Consider the following 26017-nt stretch of genomic DNA (forward strand, 5'->3'; position numbering starts at 1 on the left):
TCAGATTAAACAGAACTGCAGGGCTGAGATGATGAAGCTCCTACTCCACAGATCGGTACAGGTTGTCCTTTGTATTTCATTATCACCAAATTGCACTCAAAACTCAAACTTAACAAAGTCAGTCAGAGCACCAAATGACCTTGGGTGCACACAGACACAAATGTCACATACAAATGGCATTTTATATTGTGTAATATAAAAATTTAAATGTGTAATAGATTGAAAGTAGGGATTGACCTGGTCTGTAGGTTCCAACCTCCTACACTTGGAAAGAACAGGTCCATACCAAAACCTCTTAACTTGGCATTGCACCAAGCTGCAAAATGTGGTCTTGTTTGCTTAAAACAACAACAACAAAACCAGCAGAATGCTGCATTTCCCTATGAACCTCTCAACTCTACAGGATACCAAGAAAATCTGACTTGCAACTCTTACCAACTTTAATAGGAAGTAATTATTGTCTGTGAATACCAATTACTTCATATGAAACATGTTATTTGTTGTCTTCAATTTCCCTCTAAAGTAGGTAGTGACCTACTTTACCTATGCAGAAATCCAGCCCTGATTCATTCTTCATCTCCTGGAGCTGCCATGGGAAAGGTGTACTTTTGGCCTGATCCCAATACACAGTTGGAGTCAAATGCCATAGGGGATCTTAAACATATTCATTGCACATGAACATGAATTCTTTTGACTAATCCATTTCCCTGATTTCAGGGATGGTGAGCCAATTTTTTTCACACAAAAAGAGCAATTTGTAGAAGGGTTTGCCTTTACCCATAGAGAGGGATTCTCCAGGGGCAAGATAGAATAAAGGCTGCTGAGCGTCTATGGAGATCTGCCATGTCTTCTAGGGCTCTTTGTTCCTTTCATGCAGATCTTTTCAGCTAAAACAGAGTAAGGAAAAATGTGGACCAAAAGGCTTGTTCCCACTGAAATAAGCTGCAAAATCCCACTGATGCCAGGATTTCTCCTCTGATTTCCAGTAAGAATTGAGAATGTCCTCAAGCGATGATTTATCCTGTAGTAGAGGCTGACAATCACCAGAATTACCTGAAGCTACAGCAAGAGAATGGTGACTTGGAACTACATATTTATTTCAGTTCAAGCATGTAAAGCATATTTGTAGAGCAATGGATAACTGTGCAATTTTCCAGTTATTTTCCGTATTTTTTCATAGAGCTGTGCATTTTAAAGCACTTTTCTGAGGGCCTGTGAAGGAACACAGCATTTGCAAGCTATCTGCTGATGGCCATCCCATTTTCTCTGCATTTCTCTTTGGAATACTGTCATTGGCCCTGCAGTCATACCTGTGGCCCAAACGTTTAGCATCCCAGATCAGCACCTAAATGTAAGAGCCAGCACAAGAACACTATAAAATACGCAATAAAGTATAATTGATCTGTGCTTCCATAGACGGGTACTTTCAAAGGTGAAGCAGGCTCCTGTAGAGCACAAACCATACGGCTGTGCTCAGAGATGTAGATGTGCAGATAGGAAACAAACCCTCTCCAAGCAGAACTGCACAGCTGATAAGGAAGAACAAAATCCAAGGCGAGCAGGCACCTTCTACTCTGAGGTTCCAGATGCAAGCACAAGGAAAAGATTTCCTCAGCAAAGGAATCAGAGGAATGATTTCATTAAAAATCAAAGAGGATTAGCTGTGCCACACCTAAAGAGCTGCAGACAACCTACAGAGCCAGTGCGGCACTGCAGAGCAGCTGCCACGGGGTCCTGATAACCCCAGCTGAGCCTTACACTTGAAGGCAAGAGCACAAACAGACCTCCAGTTACAGGCTGTGTGGGCTGTTCCCCCTTCTGCAGACCTCCTACACAGACTGTGTCCTACCTTGGCAACATTTGTAAAGCTAATCATCCCAACAAGGTCTCCTCAGATTTTTGCCTAGAACAGGCAGGGCATAAGAGGGACTGTGTGTGGGCTCTGCCCTTTGAGGGCTGAAACCCAGGTCTGCAGAAGCATCTAGGAACCCCTTAAAGCAGACAGTCACCTACTGAGATTCACAAAAGCTCTCTCAGGAGGAAACTGGTGCATCCCGATGACCGCTGCCACCAGGATTCAGGCTTACAAATACAATACCATGTTGTGGCACACCTCACTGCTGAAGGTTCATGACAACAAGCCCTCAGAAAGTGTTCAGTCAGACTGAACAGGACTTTTACGTTTTTTTTTATTTATTTTTTTGAAAAGTCAAAGTGAAGTCTTTAAACATTCCAAAATATTTTTTTTTCTAGACTTCCTCTCAGATGAATCATTTTGAAATCAACTTTTAAATACAATTTAGAATTTCCTAGAGAATAAGACTTCTGTCCCTCTTTAGATTCTGTAGGATACTGGCAAAAGGCAGTTGCATACAAAGCAAGAGAAAGCAGGAATGGTTGAAGATTGGATTATATAAATTGAGAAAAATCACTAAAGCATACGGTCTAGTTCCTTTTCTTAAAGGAAATATTTCACCAAGAAAAGTTGGTTCAGCCACTAAATACAAACTCTAAAGAAGGGCAGTTGTAAAACTCTCTGAACTGTATTTGCTATCTTTTGCTATGGACTTGTCTGCTTGTCTCTTTTGAATTCTTAGCCCCATGCAAAGTGAACCTGTATATTTTTTTCATGTATACATGATCACATTGATATATTATTAAAACAAGGTAATCACTACTGTGGAAAGAAGTAATATAAAATAATTAATAAATAATTTGAAAGTAAGGAGCATATTCATATTTTACTATCCCTCATTCAACTACAACTAATAAACTTTATTAGTCATCACTGTTGACCAGTCGGTGGCTAACTGCTGTGTTACTTGAGACTTCCCAGACCATATTGCAGAAATCTAAGAAAGACAACTCATGTTTCATGGAAGTAATTAGACAGGCCCAGTGGCTAATTATCTGGGAACATTACAAGGATGATTGATTGTCATTTACTTATTTTAAGATGGGGTATGTATTCTCAAAAAATATATCTTGATGGTGAATTTATGCAAAAAATCAGCATCTACTTCAACAGAACTGAGATAGCAACAGTGGTCAGCAAATCACTCCCGAGCAAATGAAGGTGCTGGTGGTAGCACCCAACCCTGAGTCCGCCAAACACTATTAGTAACATTTATGATCCATCATGGTGGCCTTGTCCTTCAGATATCCTTATCCTCACACCAGCCCAGCTTTGCTCAGTGGCAATTTTGCCACTTATTTCCATGGGAATAGGGTTTTAACACAGCAATGCTAAAACAGAAAAATAATTACAAGGTCTTCAAGGGAATGCCAAAGAGGAGAGAACTGATGAATTCTCCATCCCCTAGATGTGTGTTGATGCCAAACTGAAGGCTGTTTGGCATCGTGGTATAGCGATATCTTCTGGGGTGTGATCTCAGCATGCAAAGCCAGACTTGGTTTTAATTTGCCTCAATATATTCTGGAATTGCAACCACTTCTTCCCTGTATAATTTCATCCAAAAGACATTCTCAGCTGAGAGTCAGCAAAGATTTAAAGACCTGGAGGGTTTTTTGCCAACAGTAAAGCAATCATATACTTTTATTTGTATATTTACAAAGTATGTATATTTATTACAAACTCCTGAAAGCCAGTTTTAATAATTTCAGATCCAAACCAATTCCCTTTGGAAAATTCTCTACTAATTTCAATGTAATTTGGGTAGAAGCACTGAAGAACAGCTTGTTGTCTGATATTACTTTCTACTTCATATTTGGAGGTGGCATACCAGCAGAGGAAAAAAAAAATCAGACCAAATCACTCTTCCATCTGCTTCTTTCTTTTGTAGGTGCATAAGCACAACTTACTTATTTTAATCTTTTTTATTTGATTGTCATTTTCTGAGTGGGAGAAAGACATGCAGTACCAGTTCACAATTCTTTAATGGCCAATTGAGAAATTGAAGGAAAATCATGATCTCTGTAAGAATTCCTGCCCCAGTAAGATTAAAACCGCAAACATTAATTACTTGCTTATTATCATTTCTATATGACAGAAGCATCTAGTGACAGTACTTTGCAGGCAAAAATCACTGACAACTGACATCCTTAATCCCAGTTCAAGTCTACTCTAGGCAAACCTTTCATCTTTATTACTGGGAATTTGACTGAATAAAGGCAAGGTCAGCACTTCAAGCAGAGTCCCCAGATAACTCATTTTACGTTTATGTAAGAACCACCTATATTATTAAAAGATGAAAAAAAGTTTACGAACAACAGACACTTGGATGAAAGTCTATGGCTATGATACTATTTGTCACAGGTAATTTTATGCGCTGTTCTTATTGACACATTATGCTAATGGACAAATTTATGTAAAACAGAGAAAGACGTTTCTCAGTGGATGCAGTGGGAAGGTGGCAGGGAGGTGGCAGTGTGGTCTGAGGGACTCGGGGCACAGCAGTAACAGGGAACAATTCTTACAGTAACCACCCCAAAGTGATTAGAAGTCTGTGGGCTTCAATGCTGATGCTGAAGTTCATACTTTGAAAATAAGGGGAACGAGCACCTTCTAGTAAAATTAAAAATAATAATAATAATAATACATTTTATTTGCATGTACAGTTTCAGTGTACCTGCATGGACAGAGAAGCACACTGGTCACAGGAATTTTTATCCTATGCTAATCAAATGGGATATAATTAATGAACAAAAATAGAAACAGGATTTTAAAAAAATGCACACTTTTTTGTTGTTGTTGTTTTTTGACTAAATTATTTTAAGCTTGCAAAATTTAACAGGCTTTTCCTTGGTGGTCAAATAAATCACATTTTCTTTCAACCTTTCGTAATTGCCATGCCAGTGCAAGCAAAAACTCTTCCTGCCTACTGGCAAATGTTCATGACAGTTTTGTAAGGCTGAGTGATTCATTTGCACTGTGGTATTCATATACCATGGATAGGCTTCATATAACCTTCAATGATTATAGTTAATAAAAGTGAGCTCCAGTGACAGACAGCAAAATACACTGAAGATGCAATTAGAGACTATGTATCAGGTGAGTAATGAATATGAAGCTAATTAAAATTCTACTACTCCCCACAAAAATGGCTGCTGAAGCATGATTCAGCCCTCCTAATCATTCTTTAAAATATTATACACTGTACGTATTAATAGACCCTTAGGTGGTTCATTACCTGCCTTATATAATGGGATAAATTTCCTTCTTTCCAAACTTATGGATGTTTTATCCTATTTCTAAGAGCCAACCATAATTTGGACAGAAGGACAGTAAACAGAATTCTAACCATCTATTTCTGAACATATGTTTACCATTTCTCCACCTTCTCATATATGTCACTATGACTGAATTAATAATAATAATTGACCAGGCAAGTAATTTTAAGCCAGCAATTTATTGGGTAGACTTCTGTATCATTTTCTCTTTGCAGGCCTTGATGTCTGTTAAACCTGGCCATACAGGTCATATCATGCAACTCTGAAAAGTTTCCCATACAGATATGAAAATACAGAGTTTAGGATACTTCTTTGACTGGCACTCTCTGCCACAAATATCCTTTATGAACTTGGAAGAATATATTCTCTATTCTTTGATTCCCTATCTGTAGAGCTCAGATTTACAGACATTGAAAGGGTATATCATAAAAGGATGGGAAGTGCTACAATGCTCTACACAGCACATTTTCTAAGCTTTGGATGCTCATACATTTTTTTTCCTCAAGATCAAAATTTATTTCTGTAAATATTTTCCAACATTCACTTAAATGTTTCCCTAAATATCCCTGCCACAATCAGATAGTTCAACCAACAATGAAGTGGTGTCCACACATCATAAGCAACTTCTCTTAAAAGAATAAGAGAATTTTTTAGAAAGTCAGCTGGAGCATTTGCGAAGATCTAACCATCCAAATTTACTTAGCTTTGCTTGCTGCACAGGTAGAGCAAATGACAGCCGTGCACCTGCTTCCATGGTGGAGTAAGCCGGACATACAGACTGCCATCAAGCTGCAAAGGTTGTGCGTTGGAACCATGCTTATAAATAAAAGTATTCCAAAACATAGCAACAAGAACATTTCTTTGTGGCAACATACAAAGATGCTTCATAGTGACTCAGTGCACAGTTCTGCTTAAATTACAAAATATTCATTGGTAAATTGTTTCACCTAATGCTGTCATACTGGTCACATGAATACGATTAAATGCAACTATTCTAAGTTTCAGGTACACACCATACAAAGGTCTCAATTCAATAGTAGTTTTTTTTGTTGTTGTTGTGTTTTGTTTTTAAAGATATACCTCACATTCTCAGTTTAATTGTTAAAAGCACATGAGTTAGAAAAGGAGAGAATTAAATTGCTGCCCAGAAATTTAGGAGAGCATGCTGTCAGAAAACACTCTAATTCTAGAAAGGTGTCAGAAGAGAAGAACAGAGTTAAGGAAATTGTAGGAACTGATTGGGAATGGTTTGGTTGACTTTTCTTTAATCCTGTGACCTCACATAGGCCTCGGCATCTGAAAACCACTGAACTGTAGCTGACATGGGGAGAATTCAGGTAGACTCCTCTGCTCGCTGCACACCAAGCGGTCACAAATTCTGTTGAGTCAGTGGTAATTCATCCTGGACTGCTCTGGAGGGGCCTGTTTTTAAAAAGTTAGGATGCACAACTTGTTGTTGGAGAGCTGTTATGAAGAGACCTGCCATGCGTTGTGGTCATGGTGACACATCGGTTCAGCTCGCCTCCATTTCACGGCACCCATATTGCAAGGTACGGCAAGACAGCTACCATCTCTCTAGGACTCTGGATGTGAGGAAAGGATGTCCCCACCATGCCAAGCTGCGTCTCAGACATGTTCTCCTCCTAATGGGGCGCCATGGTGAAAGCAGCCTGCGAGGAATCAGACCTCCTCCTCTGGCGTGACCAGCTGGTTACCCACACACACCCCATGGTGTGACCTGGCACTTTGGCACACCTCCTGCTGCAATGGCTCTCCAGTAAGGTTTAACATATCATGATTTTAGAAAATTTAGATGCTGATTTGCATCTGAACACTGACTTCCTGAATTGTTAGACACAGTACCTATCAAACCAGGGCTGGTCTGACTCACAGAGTCTGCTCCCACGCAGAACGTATCTTAGGAAACAAGATGCACAAGTGTTTCATGACGAAGCAGAACAAGCTGCAGAGGAAGGTCTCCAGAACTCAAGTGGAGCAATCACATGCCAGTCCTTGCTTCAGCCAAAGCTAACTCGAGTCCCATTTGACTCAGAGGCACACACCCCAGGGTTAAACATTTCATTAAGGCAAAAAGGCTGTGCTAGAACTGTATGTACTGCTACAGCAGGAGCATGGGACTCACATCAGGCACAGCTGTGTCTTTTTAATCCTCTCCTAACTAATAATTAGTGCACTACCTGGGATAGGCACTGGATTGCTTTGGAAAACAGAAAACAATGCAAGAAGCATTACTCAGGCAAGTCCAGATGTTACCCACGATATCTGGAGGGTATACGTGCGTGACAGACATTTTCACAAAACTGTTTCCCACACACACCAGAGCTACTGAAAGAACCTTTCTAAGCAATTACAATACCCTGCAGTTTGTCACGATGTACAGCCTCAACACGTATCCACACTGCTCCGAACGAGCACGACCCAGCAGTCATTTGTGACCCATCTCAGTGATGTCTGTGCTGGGCTGATGGTCAGTTAACTAACTTCTTCCTTCAGTACCAACACAGCCTCGTCAGTGGTCTTTTTATTTAGTCAGATGTTTGCAGCTCTGACACTGGGCAGAAATTGAGATGAAATCAATGCTGAATCACATATGGATAATACGCTTTCCTCCCTATAGGTAATTGACTTCACTGAATTAGAGCTGTATGTACTGCTAAAGCAGTTGGACTGTGCCTGGCTGTAGTCACAGTGACATCAAAAGTCACCGTGTACCATCATCAAAGTGTATCCTTTTAATATTTTTCAGACCCCGTAATTTAGACTGTATGTTATATTGTATTACAATGGAAACTCTTAAGGCAGTTGACATTTTACTGAGGGATGAATAGTTATTTTGAATAAATGAGGACCAGTCCTTTGCTTTGAGATGTGTGGATCAGACACTTTTGTTACAGGCACTGATATGCTGGGATCTAGGATGAGGAACTCCCAGCTGGGACATGTGGCTGTGGCCATGTGCAAAAATGCTGCTGCACCTCTGCTGCAGGAGCCTTTAGCTTTGGTGGGGATCCATGCAGATACGTAAGATGACTTTCCTTTTCCTTCCCATGCAATGCCATACAGGCATAATTGTCTCGACTAAGAAAAGGACAAAGAATAAATCGGAATGCTCTTCTTTTGCTGGGCTAGTTATTTTTACATACCGCAACACTTTTCAGTGTTTGATGAGAATAAGATGTTTAATTTCAGAAGCAAGATTGGTTTAATTTTGCTAAACCTTCAAGAATTTCATACTTTGACCACAGCCCTTCATTTCCCTCTGAATTTTCCACCTCATAATAATTTAAATTTGCCAAGAACTATTTGGTGAAAACCAAACACTTGAATTTCTGCTCACCTTGGCAGTTGCCCTGCCCTTTGCCAATAACAAAAGGTTTTAAGATAGAAACTGGACTATTTAACCTTCATTAATCATTCATACTGTTCAAACACATCATCCAGTAACTGAAGAGGGGTTAATGGTAGCTAAGCTTGAGGCTGTTGTCAAAAGTAGGTTTAACTTTCTATGAACTCACTGGACACAAAGAATGCAGCCTGCTCACTATGCTGAATGTCACCAGCTCGCAGCAAACTGATGACTACTAATGGTAATTAAATACCTCTGCAGCTATTTGTACCAATAACAAAGAGTTACTGTCAGAACTTGAATGAGGTCCATCTGCCCATTTTTAAAGAATGTTAACATTCTCTAAGTGATAAAGCAGATGGCAACCCAAAAAGGGGAGACAAAACCGAAGTTCTGTATTAAAGCGCCTCTCAGGACCTACTCAGGATTCCCTAATGTTTCTCTTCAGAGACAGAAGTTTAAGAACAAGACTTCCAGACAGATCCGTTGTTTCCTGACAGATTTTCCCAGTATTTCCTTTTACCACAGGTCACCCCATGTATGTAAATCCTCCTCACTCTGCAATGGACATGTAACACGGTGTCAGTCATGTTGGGACAGAGAAAGGGACTTCCCAGGATGAAGACAGAGCTACTTGTCTGTCTGCCTTGGGAGGCTGCAAACTGTCCAAGGGAGTCTCATGAGTATGTTTGCAAAGGCAGAGCAGAGGTTTCTCCAAATTAGTCCTGTACAGATTTACTAACGTGCTTGACTGTCATAACATCTGTGAGTACAAGTGGCAAAGAGGTTTTCTGCTCTCCAACTACTTAACTACACTACAATTTTTCTAAAATCTAGCACCCTAGGATTTATGTTCAGGTCAGGAGAATTGTTTAGACTGAATCTATCCGAGTTTGTCTGGTAAATTTCATTTGCAGATAGACTAAAAATTCAACCATTTAGTAAGTATATTGACTCACAATGCAATCCCTGCACAGCATGCACAGCTTTGGTGGGACTGGACTGTGCGCCACTGGAGAATACGCACGTTATCCAAGGTACTCCCTGGTGACCGCAGTCAGAGCATGACAAGGAGAGTCAAAACTTTTGCACTCTCACCAGTGCAGCCATTTCTATCACCAGGAGTGCTGGCTGTAGCCCACTCCTGTCCCTTTATATCTCAAAAACACTGTGATGCCCAATCTGAAAAGATTTTTTTTTTCTCTCTGTTAGTTACCTTACCACATTTCTGTATAGATCAGGTACAGTCATGAAAGGACATAGCAATATTACCATTTTACAAACACAATGTCTCATTCCTCTTTTTTGTTTGTTTTAAACTGCATTCCACAAGCAATACTACTTGCCACAACTATATTTTCAGCTTTTAGCCAGGATTACAAATAACTTTCCTCCTTGTATTCCAGTATCTTTACAGTATCTCCTTCCAGTATAGGAAACCAGTAGAAGTATCTCCTATAAAATCATTGGTTTTGTTTCCAAAATTTCCATTTTCAAAGAATGAAGGAGCAGCACTGCAATCATGACGTTAGATACTCTTCATATTTCTTAAACTCCTCTCTCATTTTTGGATAATTACTCATACTTTTCATTGCTATGTTTGAGGAATAATTAAGAACTTTTTTTCTGAATTAAAAAGAATAAATTAGAATAACAAATGAAATTATGCTCTGAAGCAGGGAAAGGCAGGAACAACTTACAGATAAAAATTTCATGTTTTGTAGCATCATCTTCAACAGCCCAACTCTTGTTCAAGTGGAAAAAGCCCTTTCTTAGGCCTCAATCCAGGAAGGCTCTAAGCACATGCCGTACATCCTGCTGCCCCAGAGAAGTGAATTTCTGAGTTTGGTAGAGCTAGCTCTGCACCCCCACTCATTCAGTTAACTACATCTCACTGCATCAAGAACTGATACTATGTCTTAAATACTACATCTTCATTTGCATCTACTGCTGTGTTTAAATCATATAGTTAAATGATGGCTAAGGCTATTACTAAGGTACATCTATTGAATGCTGCAATACTGCACAGTGGCCAGATGGGACATTTAGAAGTACAGGTGCACAGATGTCCCCTCTGCATCCATAGCTGCCTATGAACGTGTGCTTCCTTTCACCAAAATATACCAGAACACACATCTGAACTGGTGACCTACCTGACCAACTTCTACCAGCCCATTTTGACCATTAGAATTATAATTTCCTGAAACTGATACAAGCAAACACTCAATACGCTATCGGTTTAATGACTGATTTGTATCATTTAATTCCTGTGGACACAGCCAAATTTATTTTATAATCAGATCAGAAATGCCGTGATCCCATAATGCAAATCCTTTTGCCCTGTCAAGTTTGTTGAAAAGCAGCTTGTGGGAACAACTCTTTGATCTGCTTTAGCTGTGCCTAAAGTGGGACCATAGGTTTACCCTGGCAGACTGCAGAAATCACACAGCTAACAGGAAACTGCTCTAAGATGGTGCATCCACAAAAGCTGCATTGTTTTACCTAAACTGACTTCAGGTGAACTGTTGCAATTTCCAAGCATTCACCGCTCTGGTGGAGAGAAGGATGTTCCAGATGAGCAGCAGATGGGCCACTGGCTTCATAGACCACCCATTTTACAGCATGCTTTTTTCACCACCCTTTGTGTTTGACTTGTCATACTGACTATTGTGCCACATATTTTTAATACAGGTATAGAAATATAAAAAGCACTCAGGTTTGCATCTGCTCTGGTAAAATAAGTGCTCATCTATGCAGTCACCTGGATTCTCAGGGAGGAAAGCACCTGTGCCTTGCCTGGTCTGGCTTCATGGATCTGTTCCTCAACTGTCTTGCAGAGGACACCCCCCACAACCAGCTGGTTGTGGCAAAGGTATTGCATCAGACAGGCTGTAACAGACCCACAGACTCCGAGCACTTCACAACCATCACTACACTGCACACTGAGACTACCCAGGATTTCGGAGACATAAACTGGTGAGAGCTCAGACCCTACTACTTCAAAAAGCCCCCCCAGGCACTAGAACTAAAGGAGAATCGCACTTCACACGCACTGAAGCACGACTGACTTTCCACCCAGGGAAGAACAAAATAATTTTTTAAAAAGTTAACAGAACTTTTTGAACATCACCAAAGATCACACTGAGCTCCCTGTGAAGATCTGGGCAGCTTCATATCCTCTCTGGTAGTATTGCAGCCAGCCATTACTAAGCAGGTGATGATCCAAAGAGAGGAGCATGCCCCTCTCCTGCACTAATGTCAGGAAAACAAATTGAGGTGTCCAACCACAGGAGTTATACATCAGGCTTGCTGGGTCCTGCAGGTGATCACTCCAGAGTTAGACCCGCTCTGTGCATATTACGTCTGCAGTCAGTCTGAAGGGAGAGATATTTTGAGGTCCTGCGAGCATCACAAACTGTGCGCAGCCTTCCCTGCATGGCCCAAAGGAGACACAAAGGAGGTGCTGAGAACAATTCTTGCCTGCATAAGTGTCAAGTTGAGAGGGGGAATCACAGCTCTGCAAATTTCAGAGAACGCATCTCTCCTCAGCTATGGAACTTTCCCCCTATCAAGGGGGGAATAAAAACGCCACTCCAGAGAACTAAAGCTACAGAGCTGTTCTGTCTCCTTTTCCTCAGGGAACCAATCATATTAACTTTTCACATTGATTTCCTTGATTAACCAACGCAACTACTGCATGGAGAGCTGTGAAGCTTTAACAAAGGCATGCACCAACCAGACACAAGGCGGTCAAATGAAGTTACAAAACTACTTCTTTAGTGAATGATTTCTGCCTGTGATTAGATTGATTAATGTGCTGATAGGCATTTGTTTCATTAGGAACAAACTGTTGATTCGTCTGCAGGATCCGTATTGACAGTGCTCCTCAATGGCTTTTGAAACTCATTTGCAAAGCTGTCAGGTTCAATGCAGATAAACATTACACTTGATATTGTTTGCACTGCAAGAGATTTGTAAATTACATTGTTAATCCATTTTTGAAGGAAAGAAGTATTTGTTGTCTGTTAGTTTAAGAAAAGTGAACTCGTTAGGTGACATGGTTCTTTGTGATAGGGAGCTGCTAGCACACAGTATTTTTCTCTCCAGCATTCTATGAATGATCAAACTTTTTTCTTTGGGCTGGAAGAAATAAGTAAACACTTTCCCTAAAGCAGTAGTAAGAAAGTCACCATGAGCACACGGTTTACAGGTTCACCTACATGCTGCTTTCTGTCCTACTGTGCTCCGGTGCTAGTTGTAGTTTAGCACGGAAATTTCTCAAAGTATCAAGATACAACTTACTGTTCTTTAAACTGCACATGATATTTCAAATAATGTCTCCAGACTTAGAGATTGACATAACATATTAAAACAGTAACTTGATGCTGTAATGAAACAATTAAAATATATAAAAACAAGTCCAAGTTATTTCCTCTGCTTTTCTGTACCCACCCACATGGCACCGAAGAGCTCCCCATCATCTTCCCCTCAGTTTGTTCAACTCTCCAGTATTGAAGATATTGTCATTTATCATCATTTAAATTGTTATTCTACTGACAGCATATCTGAGACTGGAGAGTGAATTAAAGCAGTCATTTTGACTGTGCGACAGATCTGTGTTTCTGAAAGTATCTCCCCTTTTCCCAATTACTTTACCTTGTCTGATCAAAGGTGTTACCCCTCTCTAAATAGCTTGCTTCTCTGATACCCTTAGACTAACGGTGTAACAAAGATGCTAACCTACAGACACCTTAACTTGGAACGTGCTTACTCAAATACCTAAGCTTCTAATAGTAGAATAGTTCATACTCATTTCCCCACAGAGGAACACTATTTGAAGAACATCCTTAAAAACATTTGCAGAATAGTCCTGCTTCCTTTAAAAAAATAAAAACATGCTTCTGGCCTGTTTATTTTAACAACTTGCTCGTTGGAACTTTAACATTGCATTAACACAACAAAACCTCCTGAAATTAGAGTTGCAAGGTTATACATCACAAATAGCCTTCTGATGCCCAGTGTCAGGCAACGAGCAGAAACAAACAAGAGAGACAGAACAAATAGGGAAGAAAACTGTGTGACTCAGGAGCAGGACAGGAAACCCAACTGGAAAAACAAACAGACAAGGAAAATCAGCAAAGAATTAAACAAGGAAAACATGTGGCTGCCCTACCCAGCCTTTGAGAGTTCACCTGGCGCCCACCTGCCTGATCTCTGAACTCGGCTCAGAAGTGTTAGGCATCTCCTCTTTGAAAAGTTGTCGTGGGTGCATGTTGGGGTTCCCTGGAAGTTGGTATACAGCCTCAGAAACACTATTACAGAAAAAATACAAAGTCAGACCACAGCAAAACAGATGAAAAAAAGCCAAATGAGGTGAAGGGCATATTCTTACAATGAAAGAAAAGGTTCATCTACAAGTATGTATCCTGGACACGAAAATAGGTGGTTTTTTTTTGACTAGGGAGATGAAGTGCACACAAAATAATGTATTACATGGCGAGTCAGCTCTTGTCATAGTCCCACCACAAGCTACATGCACAAGTTCTATCTGCAGGTGCAGAGATGCTGATCGGTGCTACACTGAGCTTACTCACTACGCTCATTTCTGAACAACTCCTCTGATACCAAAATGACAGTTTGCCCCCTAAATGTTTATGGAACTAATACCAATCATGCAGAAATCAATGCTGTAGAGCCAACACAACATGTAAAGACCTTGCAGGTAGCACCACGTAGATTTATCAACTGTGTTTGTGCTTGAGAATTGGGGACTGGGGTTGGGTTTGGACTAGATGACCTCCAGAGGTCCCTGCCAACTGTAATCATTCTGTGGTTCTGTGAAGTTTTGGGGCCTCTGTGTCCTCTCTGCCATTATTAGAGAATGGACTTTAACAGCTGGAAATTGGTATCTCAGACACTATGACCAACTTGGTCCTTTTTTCCTCCTTCCTCAAAGTTAGGGCACTAGACAGTAAGCAAAAGCAATGGCTATAAGGACAACGGGCATCTCAGCAAGATCTCTCATCGAATCTTCTGAGCTATCATATCCCGAAACAAGACATTTCATGGGATGGTTCAAATCTGGCTGAAATTAAACGGATAGTAAAGCAGGATGGTAAAATATTTCTACATGTACTTTGAGGGGCACAGGGAATTACCATGCCTTCTAAACAGTGCTCTCTCCTGGTAATTTCTCCAGCACCGTGGGTGTGACCACTACTCAGTGCCTTGCCCATAAGCTATCACCAAGTGTTAGTCATGTTACTGACATGACTAGTGCTTTGGAGGGATCCTTGAATACAGCTGTGTCCCTCATTGGTTAATGAGAGCTTTGAGAAATTGCTCATCTCGACTGCAAAAAAACACAAGTATTCAGGGAATGGAAACCTTTCTCCTTTAGCTGAAAAGCTGTATGACAGCAAAATGTTGCTTCGTGTTTGATACTGTTTAGCTAAACATGGCAAGGAGTGAAGTTTTCTCCCCCTTTACAGAGCTGATATTTAGATGCGCTCCCTTTTGTGCTAAAAATAACCAAGGCAATACATTTGGAAGAAATCAGAATAGATGAGCTGATACATTATTGATAGAAGCTTCAAGCAGCCTGCCTCTCTGTTTTGTAACGTGGTTGAACCTCTATTTTTAATGAAGCAACCTATGAAAATCTGATGGGGTGAAAAACATGACCTCTCAGTGATACTGTACAGAAGTTGCCATCACAGAGCTGAACTTCTCTCTTTCACATCACATTCGAGTTTTACCTCAACTTGACCCTACAGTTTACAGGCTAAAGAGACAATGCCCTGACTCAGACAGGAAAGGTGGCATCAGAGATGCACAGCTCTGAAAGAGGACTAAACAAACCAGCCTTTTCCCCTATTGTGTGGGGTTTCCATCGTGCATACTGACTAATGCTCCATCCTATTAGAAACACACCTCTAATTTGTTGAGAACATGTTTAATAAAGCACTATTTGTAAAGAAAAATCCATGGGAATCTTACCAGTAAGCACACCAAGAGCAGAATAGCATGACAACGAGGTACACTGAATGCCCAGAAAAGACTAGCAGAAACAGGTTCTAAAACACGATTGGGGGATTAAGATAAGCCAGTTCTGGAGCATTTGGTTTTGATGATGCAAGAACAGAGAACTTTATGCAACTGCTTTTTTGTATGGAAAAATAACGTCTAAAATAACAATTCCACTGTCATTTTGACTATGATTCCTTATCCGTTTAACTATGATAACATCCTAAAAATGAAATCAGAGAAACTGCTGTTCCTTCTTCCATCTCTTTATTTTTCAAATTTGGAAGGAAGGTGAATATAACCTTCTTTTATTCAGCTACTTTCTACTCTGATAACAAACCAGTATGTGCTTCTTTTTACCAAAGTACTAATACTTCCACCATGAAGACTGGCTAGTTTTATAGTTGCTGCCATGTACACAAAATGGCATTCACTGGGCTGGAGTAAAGTAACACTGATGACATTCATAGGGATACATTGAAGAGTTCACTGCTGAGAATAAGTAAATAATTAATGGAAAATGCTTTCATTAAATGTAATTATAAGATGTGTTCATATAAGTATACGATAAGTATTAAGATTTAGCAACACAGTATATAAATACTGAAGAAAAAAAAAGAGAAGCTTAACAACACACTTCACAGAGAACATTAAGTTGCTAATACAGCCATTTATACATTAAAAGCCAAATTTTCCCCTGACATTCAGGAATCAATTCAAATAAAGGCAGCAGAGTCACACCTACGGATTCTTGGAGGAAACCAGCTGCACGTGGCTCTCTACCTGTCCAAAGTACCCTTATTCAGTGCCTGTTCTCAAAGATGTGTTGGTATCATAGTGCAAAATTGTTGATTTGTCCTCAATGTGTTTTTTAGCTCTCGAATCAGCATTTTAAATTCTTTAACATTTATGGTTGCATTTCTGAATGGAATCGTATGTTTCTATACTGTGTCAGTCTTTAGAGCAAAATTAGAAATAATGTGGAGAATTCATTGGCAATTCATAAGTGAAAATGTTAAGGTATAGTGACAACATACTTTATCCCTCCCATCTTATAATTCATGAATGTGAAAAGGTATTCCTAACATATTACTAAAAGAGCATCATTTGTTATCAGTAATTGCTTCACAACAGGGGATAATCACTTACACAAAGGAAGAAGAAGGAAAAAGGGGAAAAGATAGAAGAAAAGGGAGTAGAACAATACTTGTCTCCAGAGAAAAAATAAGAAAAGAAAATGTCAAAATTAGAGCCTTTATCTCCTCCGAGTTGTACTGCTCTAAATCCACCAAGAGCAGAGGGATTTTTGCTAAGTGTTGTGTTCTGAAATCACCTGGCTGTCCAAAGTGACCTACATTCAAAGTCATGCTTAATCACAAGATCCTTCTTCTTGCCAGACTCTTGAACTCAAATCCAGCAGGGTATCTTTTTCTTTCTCCAACTTTTTAACCACTGCACTTGTTTTCCTCTTCAGTTGGGATACACAGCCTTCTCTTTTTAAGTTATTAAGCACCAAATTAAAACTCTGGTTTTGCTGACTATCAGAATGGAAGAATGACTTTGTGATTAAAGGGGCTGGACTAGAATTCAAAAATTGTCATTTAATTCCTCACTTTAATACAGATTGCTTGTGTGATTTCAGACAAATCACTTATCAAATCCCTCTCTACTTCAATGTGTCAACTGTGAGGGTGGTCATACACAGAAACAGGCTCGTGAGTGAGGTTGTTGAAGCTCCATGACTGTCAGTGTTCAAGAGGCATTTTATTGTGCCCTCAATAATATGCTTTAACTTTTGGTTATCCCTTTGGTCATTTTGGTCAGTAGGACTTAAGGATTTTTGTGGTCTGTTCCAACCAAACTACTATATTCCTGTCTTAAAATGGGGATAAATTAATACATTACCTGTGTGGACACACCACAAAGCTTTGCATGGCCTCTGGCTGCTCTCTGCAATGTGTCACAAAGCCAGGGGCAGGCTGCAATGACAGCTTCCTAGAAGACGTCCCACACCTTGCTAAAAGCTCAGGCTTGCTACAAATGAGTTTGCATGCTCATCCTCAACCACAAGGAGATAATGTTTGCAAAACAGAAGCTGGAGTAAGCCCCCTCAAATTGACCGGCACGGGCAGAGCAAGATGTGCCATACGCACACGAGCATTTATTTGAGCACAACCACTACTCTGCAGTAGTATCATCGCTGTCACAATTAGTGGTGATTGCACCCTACGACAAATGCTTTGCTTTTATCAATGGATCCCACCATTTGGTATGGCACATTACCACTAAAATGTATGTGTTACGGAAGAAAAAGTTGACTTAAGCTGGAAGTCTCACCAGAATTGACCCCAAAGGGGAAATCTCTACAAACCACACCACAAGCCCCCACAAGGGACGTGGAACTGCCGCCAGGACCATTTGTGGTGGTTTGGACAACTGAACACGAGCAAGGGCTGTGAGGTGAACAATGTCGCTCCAGAGGCCTGGGCTCTGGGATTTCCTCCTCTCCCTAGCTGCTTTTAGAGGTTTAACTTTCTCACAATCAGATAGTGGGGCAATCTAGAGTTTCAAGCCCGCGGTCCACTCAGCAGCCTGAAGCGAGGGAGTTAAGCGTGATGCCCCTGATAATTTGTGTGTTTCTCATGCAGTTCTGTTTACCTCAGAGAATAGCTCAGATTCATGTGGTGGCTCATCTGTTTGTTTCCCAGGAGTGTCCTCCTCATCAGGTACAAATGACTTCTTGTTTCCCTGTCCTGTCTGCCTCCTTGGTGACGGATAGATGAGAACCGTTCCCTGTGCTCTGGGACTCTAATGTGATCTGGGTCGTGCTTGCCGCAGGCGGGGGTGGAGCGGGGGGAGAGGAGTGCAGGGAAGGGGCAGTTAACACTATGAGAACTAAAATCTCTTTGTAGACGAGCGTGTTTGTGTGCACTTCCAATCTAGCTGCAATTCGCTGCCAGCTGCTTCGCCATCGACAAGTCAGGGGAACAATGGCTCGGGAGCAAGGCTGGCAGGAAATAGAGATCTAAAAATAGGTCTTTGGAGGGCTAAAATCAAGGGGGAAATATTTGCAGAAAGCATTGTTTGATTGTCTTCGGTTTATTTTCTGCAAAGTAAAAAGTCACCATGTTCTTGCCCGAGGCTGTATGAACCATGCCTGAAGGCCTGATTCTGCTCTCATGGCACAAACAGGGAGTGACCAATCCATTCCTTTTTACTTGAGTTATTTCTATTTACAGTTACGCAACGTATTGCCCAAGTAACAAGCTACTGGGTTGCTGGACGTCTGCCTGATGACAGAAGATGCAATCTTACTGATAAAGGCAGCCTGCATTCCCTTTCACTTTTCCTTTAGAAACTCATTTTTATAGGCAGTCTTAATTTGGCTGTTACACTTCAGCAGGGATCACATGAGCATTTTTTCTTTTGATTCACATAGTTTCAGATGCCCTGAGCTCCATTCAAATTCAACTCCATGCACAGAGAAGCCAAGTTTCACCAGGACTATGACTGAAATCGTACATTTCTGGGAACATCACAGTTCTGCGGAAAACCTTAAACTGACCCCATTTCTGTCAAATGTGGCTACAGATTCATCAAAAAAGTTCACAAAATCCTTAACAAACCTGTGTAAAAGCTCAGTCTTGGCTCTTAATGATATCCAAGAGTCATGTTGCTGACAGCAGAGGCAGCAGGATTGGGATCCCAGTTAATTAACCTCCACATTTTACACTGTGCAGAAAACATTTCACACAATTCCGCTTGTCTCAATCAACTGGCTTGATTAATAAAAATAGGTCCGGGAAGATCCTCCCACTGGATTTTTGGCAGCATCTTTGGCTTGCCTGCATTCTCTACTTGTGTGACTGGAAGGAAATCCTGTTGATTTCATTTTCATCTTTCTCTCTCTCAATTTGAAAATAGAATCTATGATTTTCCATCATTTCCACTTACATAGAAATATGTTGTGAAAGGTAATTTTATTGCTGAGAAATAATCTTCCTAATGTCAGCCATTATTTCACTCTCAGTGTGACAACTAGGGTAAGTGTTGGAAATCACTGTATGTTTCAGCTAAAGTATCTTGACAACACAAACGAAGAAGAAAAAGGTAGTCTTTTTGTTAATGAAAACTGCACTGTTATTTTGGTCTATAATGGAGAGATTCATGTAAATGATTGCCTGTCTTCTATACTAAAGAAAAATAGCGAAAAAAAAAATAGAGCAAGCAGGAGAAGCTGCTTCCTTCCTCCTTGAATTTTCTCTTACCACCTTTACTGTAACCAGCCCTTTCACAATATTTTACCTCAGATATAATGCTCGTGGGCTCCCTTGGTAAAATAAATCAAAACCAACATAAGACCAGGGCTACCAGTTTGGCAAAAACTAGAGAAACTACTGAAATTTAGCCATTCTCTATACATCTATAGGCACTTGGTGTGTAATAATATACAGTAAAACATCCTAGCCAATGTCGCTTTCATTAGCATGACCACCTGAATGTCAGTTCAGAATGAGGGTTTCCTTCCTTTGGGGATGGAGGGACAGATGGTATCTCCCTACTTATAGCATTTCTTAGAGCTCTTCTGCTATGGTGCATTTCTCCCCTTCCTCCACAGCACCAGTAGACAAACGAACTTTCCTACCAGGTCTGCTGTACAAAATTCAAGTTCAAAGAGAGGGAGAAAAACACGTTAATAAAGATGCACTCCTCCACATTAGTTTTGCCCAACTAGAAAGCTGGATACAGAAGAAACTTTTCAGTTTTTGGTAGCCTGCTTCCCCTCCATACTTGGCGATGAAAGGCATTTTTGCCAAGTCCGTAACTAGTTTTCAATTAGCTTTAGCAATCAGGTTTGCAAGAGTCCAAGCAGCAGAGAGGGCTGTGGGAAGCCTGAAATCACAAGTGGACCATCAGCAGGCAAAACAGAAGCCCAAAGCATCTTCAATAAAGATGATCTAATATCTTAGAGCTCTGCCTATGTTCTATGCCATTTACTGTCCTCAGTACTTTATTTATGTCTTAAAATTCTAGGTCATCAGATCTGCCCTTTGCAAATCATATTACAATCTCTTAAATTTATGCTTTGCATTCAACAGATAATTTTGCAGCTACAGGGTAAAGTTTTTCAGCTTGATTTTCCAACTATCCAGAAACTCCAGATAGTGCTTCAGCAGATATAATATGTGAAAATTTTGCTTCTCAAATTTATAGATTGAAATGATGAATGCTGGTACTACATTTGGGCAAAGCTTACTCACACAAGTAGTCCTTTCTAATGGAAATAGCTTCATTTAAGAGGGAGTGTGCAAAGAATTTACCAAATTGGATAAGAATTCCCTGAATCTATTCCTGGTTCAGATCTAGCTTGCTTTTCACTGCCTGATGAAGAAAAACAAGTAAAAACAAATTAAAGAGCACTTCCAGAATTGTAGGAGATTGAGGGGCACAGATCGATGAGTAGCAGTGACTCACTGCATACCAATTCTCTAGTGCAGCAAGAAGTCCCTGGGCCCTTCACTTCGCCAGGCATCCTGAGTTGTCTACTGGGGAAAAGACAAAGCAAAACCACTCTGGCTTTGCTCCCTGTCTACCAACGCTGCCAAATATATATATTGGTTACCAAAGAGAGGCATAATGTAGGACAATGAAAATGCAGTAATTTTATATGAAGACTTTGGACCAACTCTGTTCAACGACAGTTTACTGATGTGGGTGAAGCTGTCATGACCCTTGTTTTGCTTTCCAGCCATCATTCTGCTCCTGAGGCAGTGAAAGGCACTGGAGAGATTCACCAGGCAAGGGAAAGAAACTGAGATTTGTGCACTTATTCTTCTCAAGCTATTTCCTTAGAGGGTTATTTTCTCATTCTCAAAACAAAAGTAAATTATTCAAAAACCTTGGGCAACAAGATGGAAGCATTTCCCCACCTCAGAGAGCTCTGCAGGGAGAAGGTCCACTGTGCCCAATAGAGAACTTCCCCTTCTTACGTTTTATTGAAGCAGTGGTAGGCAACAGACAGGGATTTTATCACTTGTCACAGTCTTGCATCAAATTCATTACCTATGATAATTTTAACATCAGAGGCAGCCCTTCCTTCACAGAATGGTTTGGGTTGGAAGGAACCTTAAAGACCTTCTAATTCAACTCCCTGCCAAGGGCAGGGATACCTCCCACCCTTCCCAGCTGAAGGACTATGAAAAGCCTGGTAGGACTAAACACTACTCCATGCACAGAAATTAAGAGGTTTTCATAAGCCATCGGAGGCTGCTGAAGTCCAAATTTCCAAAGTCTCTGAAAGTAAAATGTGAATCTCTATCTCTGCCCAAACACGTACACGGCTCCTGAGATCAGGAGCAGCCTGAGAGAGGGAATTTCCCATGGAAATAAGAAGTTATAACAGAGACAAGTGAAGATCCAGGGTTTGCCTCAAGCTATTTCCCAGCAACAACAGCTGCATCTGTAGGGACATGCATCAGAGCTATGGGGGGGCCTTTGTAACAGAAGGCAAGGAGGCACAGAAAACCTCCACCGAAATGAGATGTTCAGGGCAGGCCGAGGTGCCCATCTGGTGCCCCCACCCATGCCCATCACCTGCCCACGAACGGAGGCTTCCTGCTCGCTTACTCTCTGCCTGCGTGCACAGCTGCCCACCCAGAGCCAGAGCATAGGGAAATACAAGCTCACTCACTCCTTTGCAGGGCAACCCAAGTGCCTTGGCTTGAAGGAACTGAAATTTATTATTTCTAGCCCCCTCCCAGGCTTCCTGCCCCCTTCTGCTGCAGACGACATCCCCACCCTATGTGAAGGCGCTCTTTCGTCTCTCCTGCCTGATCTGCAGGGTTTTACTCTCACCAGTTCTTACAGGCCAAAGAATCAGGTTGGATGGGGAGTCATTTCAATCTTCCCATTAACCCTTCAACAGTAATAATTTTAGGGCACATGTGCCTCTCAACAGACCCACAAACCAGAAATTACAGCTACCAACAGAGCAGCACTGACCTATGCTTCTCCACACATCACAGCCCAGTTCCCCTTTGGGGGAGAGAGAAAAAGATGTTCCACCCATAAAACAATACTTGAACGCAACATACAGCAGTCAGCTGGAAAGCTCTGAATGTGCACCAGAGGCAATTTACCAGCAGTTCCCGATTTAATTGCCGGGAAGGCAGAGAGCAGGTGGTGAGCACGCAGCGGCCCATGCAGTGGGAGCAGAGCAGCACAGAGCAGGCATTCCCCACGACAGCACGCTGCTGCTCTGCCCTCTGCTCCGGCAGGAGCGTGGCAGGGAAACGGAGCTTGAAAATACATTCCCCTGGCATCATCTGGGGAGAAAGCAAACACACACCAGGCATTTCTAGGAGGTTAATTTAGACCTCACACTGGGGTACTTCTGCATGGCAAATGTTAAACTAGCATGGACAGAGACCGCTATGTTCTGTACAAGAAAATCCTGAAGTCCATAAGGCAGCAGTGGAAAAGAATGGAAGCATTGGAAAATGCAGTCACTGTTGGGAATATGTGGTATTTCTCAAAGTTCACATTTTAGTGAGAATTGTAGCACCAACTGTCAGAACAAGCATTTATGAACTGAAAAAGACGTAGAAATATAAGGGTAAACATCAGCTTTCCTATGAAATTAGATCAAGAAAAAAGACATAGGGAGCAAAGACCTCAGCTGCCTTCGATATTCCATGGGAATTAGGCACCAAGCACCCATGCTTCAAAATTTCTTTTTTGTTTTTTTTCCCCAGCTGCTTAGGATTTGTTGTTGTTGTTTTGAATATATTTTGAAAGACAACACCCTCATTGACAAACCCTGCCTGCTTCCTCTTGTATTAGGAATACATCAAGACCTCCAACACCATCCTGCTGCCTGCATGAGACAAAATCTATTCCTGCTGCAGACCTGTGCACTCAGGAGAGGTTGCTGCGGTGCACGGGAGGCAGCAGGGCATGCTTGCCTGTACAAGGGATGATCATAGCCTCTGACACCAACTGACTCTTGAAGCCCATCTCAATTCAAGGCAACCTGGTTTCTTGACAGCGTTGCTGGCACTTGTAGGCAGCTGCTCTACTAGGATTCACCAAAAAAAAAAAAAAAAGTCTTATACGTGATGGTCCAAAGCCCTAAAAGGGACTGAGGACACATTTTAGAGACAAAGGATTATTATTCTTTACATATTTATATAAAATCCATGCTCATACAGCTCATACTTATCTATATACAGTAGAATATAATTGCAGGGAGCAACAGTCTTTTTTTTTCATGAGGCATATTTATGTCCAGGTGGATAATGGGAATAGCAATGGGTTGGCTGGGCTTTGTAATAGAATACTTTGCAGGTATGGCAAAAAAAAAATAAACCACAGCAATTACTAAGGTCAGCCTGCTGTTCCTCAGAACAAAGTCTTTATAAGCCACCCAGAGAATTAAGAAGTAACTGTGTTTGGCACCTGCATGAATACATAACAGGAGGACTATTTAAGGAAGGGCATTTGTTCAGCATCTAACAAACCAGGGCGGTGATTTGGACTGGGGACGTCTGGGTGCTGCTGTCTTGCCAGCTGAAAAAGTTGCAATCTGCTCATGGACTAAGTTGGGCAGGAAAAGAAGCTAATTTTCACAGTAAACAATTTACTGCAAATTATTTGCTTAGTGATATTGATAGACTTGCTTGTCCAAACCTTTGAAGATTGGTAATATTCTGTGGTATTTGCAGAATTTTCAAGTTCACTAGTACAATTTTTATTTATTTTTTAAGTTTGGTGTTTGCTTTTGTGTGTGTGGTGGTTTTTTTTTGGTGTTGATTTTTTTTTTTCCTCACATCAACCATTTCCTTTGGAGGGAAAATGTAGCTAACAGGTTTGAAGGAAGGAGCTTTCACATTCCTTTTAGAAAGACCATTTACGAGGAAGGAAAACCTACTTTTCAAGCCTATACTTAAACTTGAAAAAGGACCGTTGCCTAAAACTAACCATTTACCTACTTTCTCATGTTAATGTCCTGTTTATAATTGACACCTTTACTGCCTACCAGTATATCAATTTCACTTCCCCAGAGAAATAAAAACCAGATCCTGTGACTAGTGCACCGGATTGATAATCTAGCCTAATGCTGACAGATAAATGCACTAATTTTCTTCTTTGGTTGGCTCCACATTGCAGAGTAAATCTGCTTCTAACAACTGCCTCAATAGGCTCTGTAACCTGTCCAAAAGATGATGTCAAATGCTACAAGGGCCTAGGGCTAGTATGGCAGGTAAGAGTTACCACTGGGATAAAATTACAGGTGAGGTTTTGAATGAGAGGGTTATTTTAAATGAAAGCCTGGCTGGAAATACAGATTGCTTTTAAAAAAGTTGAAAGAGTAAAGGAATAAAGAACAAATTCTGTCATTTTGGGGTCTACGACCAGTGTGAAAATCACTAAGTTCTTACCAGAAGTTAGCTGAAGTACTGCAACCCCCAGGAATTAAATCCCAGGAAATACAAGAGTTTGTACTTACTACCCTGGTTAGTGGTGCACAGGAAAATTGTGCATTGCCTTTGCTGGATTTTGGTGGCAGCACAGGCTCTGAGTTCCCGTGGAGCATCAGGACTGTTTCTAACTCCAGCTCAGGAGCAGAGTACGAGCCTCAACAGTGTTCCCTGAGCGTGGGAAGGTGCTGGTGCCTGCTCCTGCTCCGTGCAGCAGGCAGCCTGCAGCGCAGGCGGGTACCAGGGCTGGCTGCAGACGCTGCGGTGGTGGTGTTGATGGCTCTCTGGGGATATGGACTAGACACTGACGGAGAACCAGAGGACTTGTGATTTTTAATTTGATTCAAATGAAAAACAAAGGGAAAAAAAAGCAATTTGCTTGTTAAAAATTCCATGCCAAATATTTGGGTCATTTTGGGGAATGTCAGCAACAACTGCAGAGCTGGTGGGAAATCAGCGTTGCTTTGCTCTTACTGGCGTTCTTGTTGAATTCCGGGATCGCTACACTGGTTGCTACCAATTTATAGCACTTCAGTGTTCATTTATCATTTTGACCAAAAGAGCAACTTTGGTGGACATTTATTGATTCCCTCTTTGGAAAAGATCACAAGCAATAGCTTTTTAAATAAAAAGGGTCTTCAGGTTACATGGATAACCCTAGCACTGAGGGATATGTCTCTTACTCCGCTCTCATGTCTAAAATGTTCAATCAGCTCCCACTCCCCTAACCTGAAACAAAAATAAAACCTCATTTTAATCACATCTTTTTCTCCTGATTTTCTCTCCCCACCTCCTGACCTTTCCATGTGAAGAGGATCACGCAGAACATTTCAGCTTTTCTTAGGCTAACTTTTGCTCACTTTGAATAGCACTTATATAGGTCAATAGCATCACTTCCCCTTTTGCCCCCCTCCCCATCACAGAAGAAATACAGGATCTGACCTCTTTAATGCGT

The 26017-nt window shown here is 41.1% G+C and overlaps 1 protein-coding gene across 8 annotated transcripts in view; it reads right to left on the reverse strand.

Annotated features, from left to right (window-relative positions):
• LOC310904146 (uncharacterized protein) overlaps positions 1–26017 on the reverse strand; it is a 372616-nt gene that overhangs the window by 161164 nt on the left and 185435 nt on the right. For 2 of the 8 annotated variants that reach the window (XR_014588063.1, XR_014588064.1), the window contains 2 exons: positions 13761–13869; positions 11626–11988 (listed from right to left, as the gene is read on the reverse strand). The exons of 2 other annotated variants lie outside the window; for them this stretch is intronic. Coding sequence is in view for 1 of the 6 variants with exons in the window: in XM_083848460.1 (XP_083704586.1) it covers positions 13761–13869 (109 nt within the window). In the remaining 5 variants the exon portion in view is untranslated. 4 more of the 8 variants (XR_014588066.1, XR_014588067.1, XR_014588065.1 and 1 more) reach the window with 3 other exon arrangements.

This window comes from Anser anser (genome assembly GCF_964211835.1).
Source record: "Anser anser genome assembly, chromosome: 9".
Taxonomy (NCBI): domain Eukaryota; kingdom Metazoa; phylum Chordata; class Aves; order Anseriformes; family Anatidae; genus Anser; species Anser anser.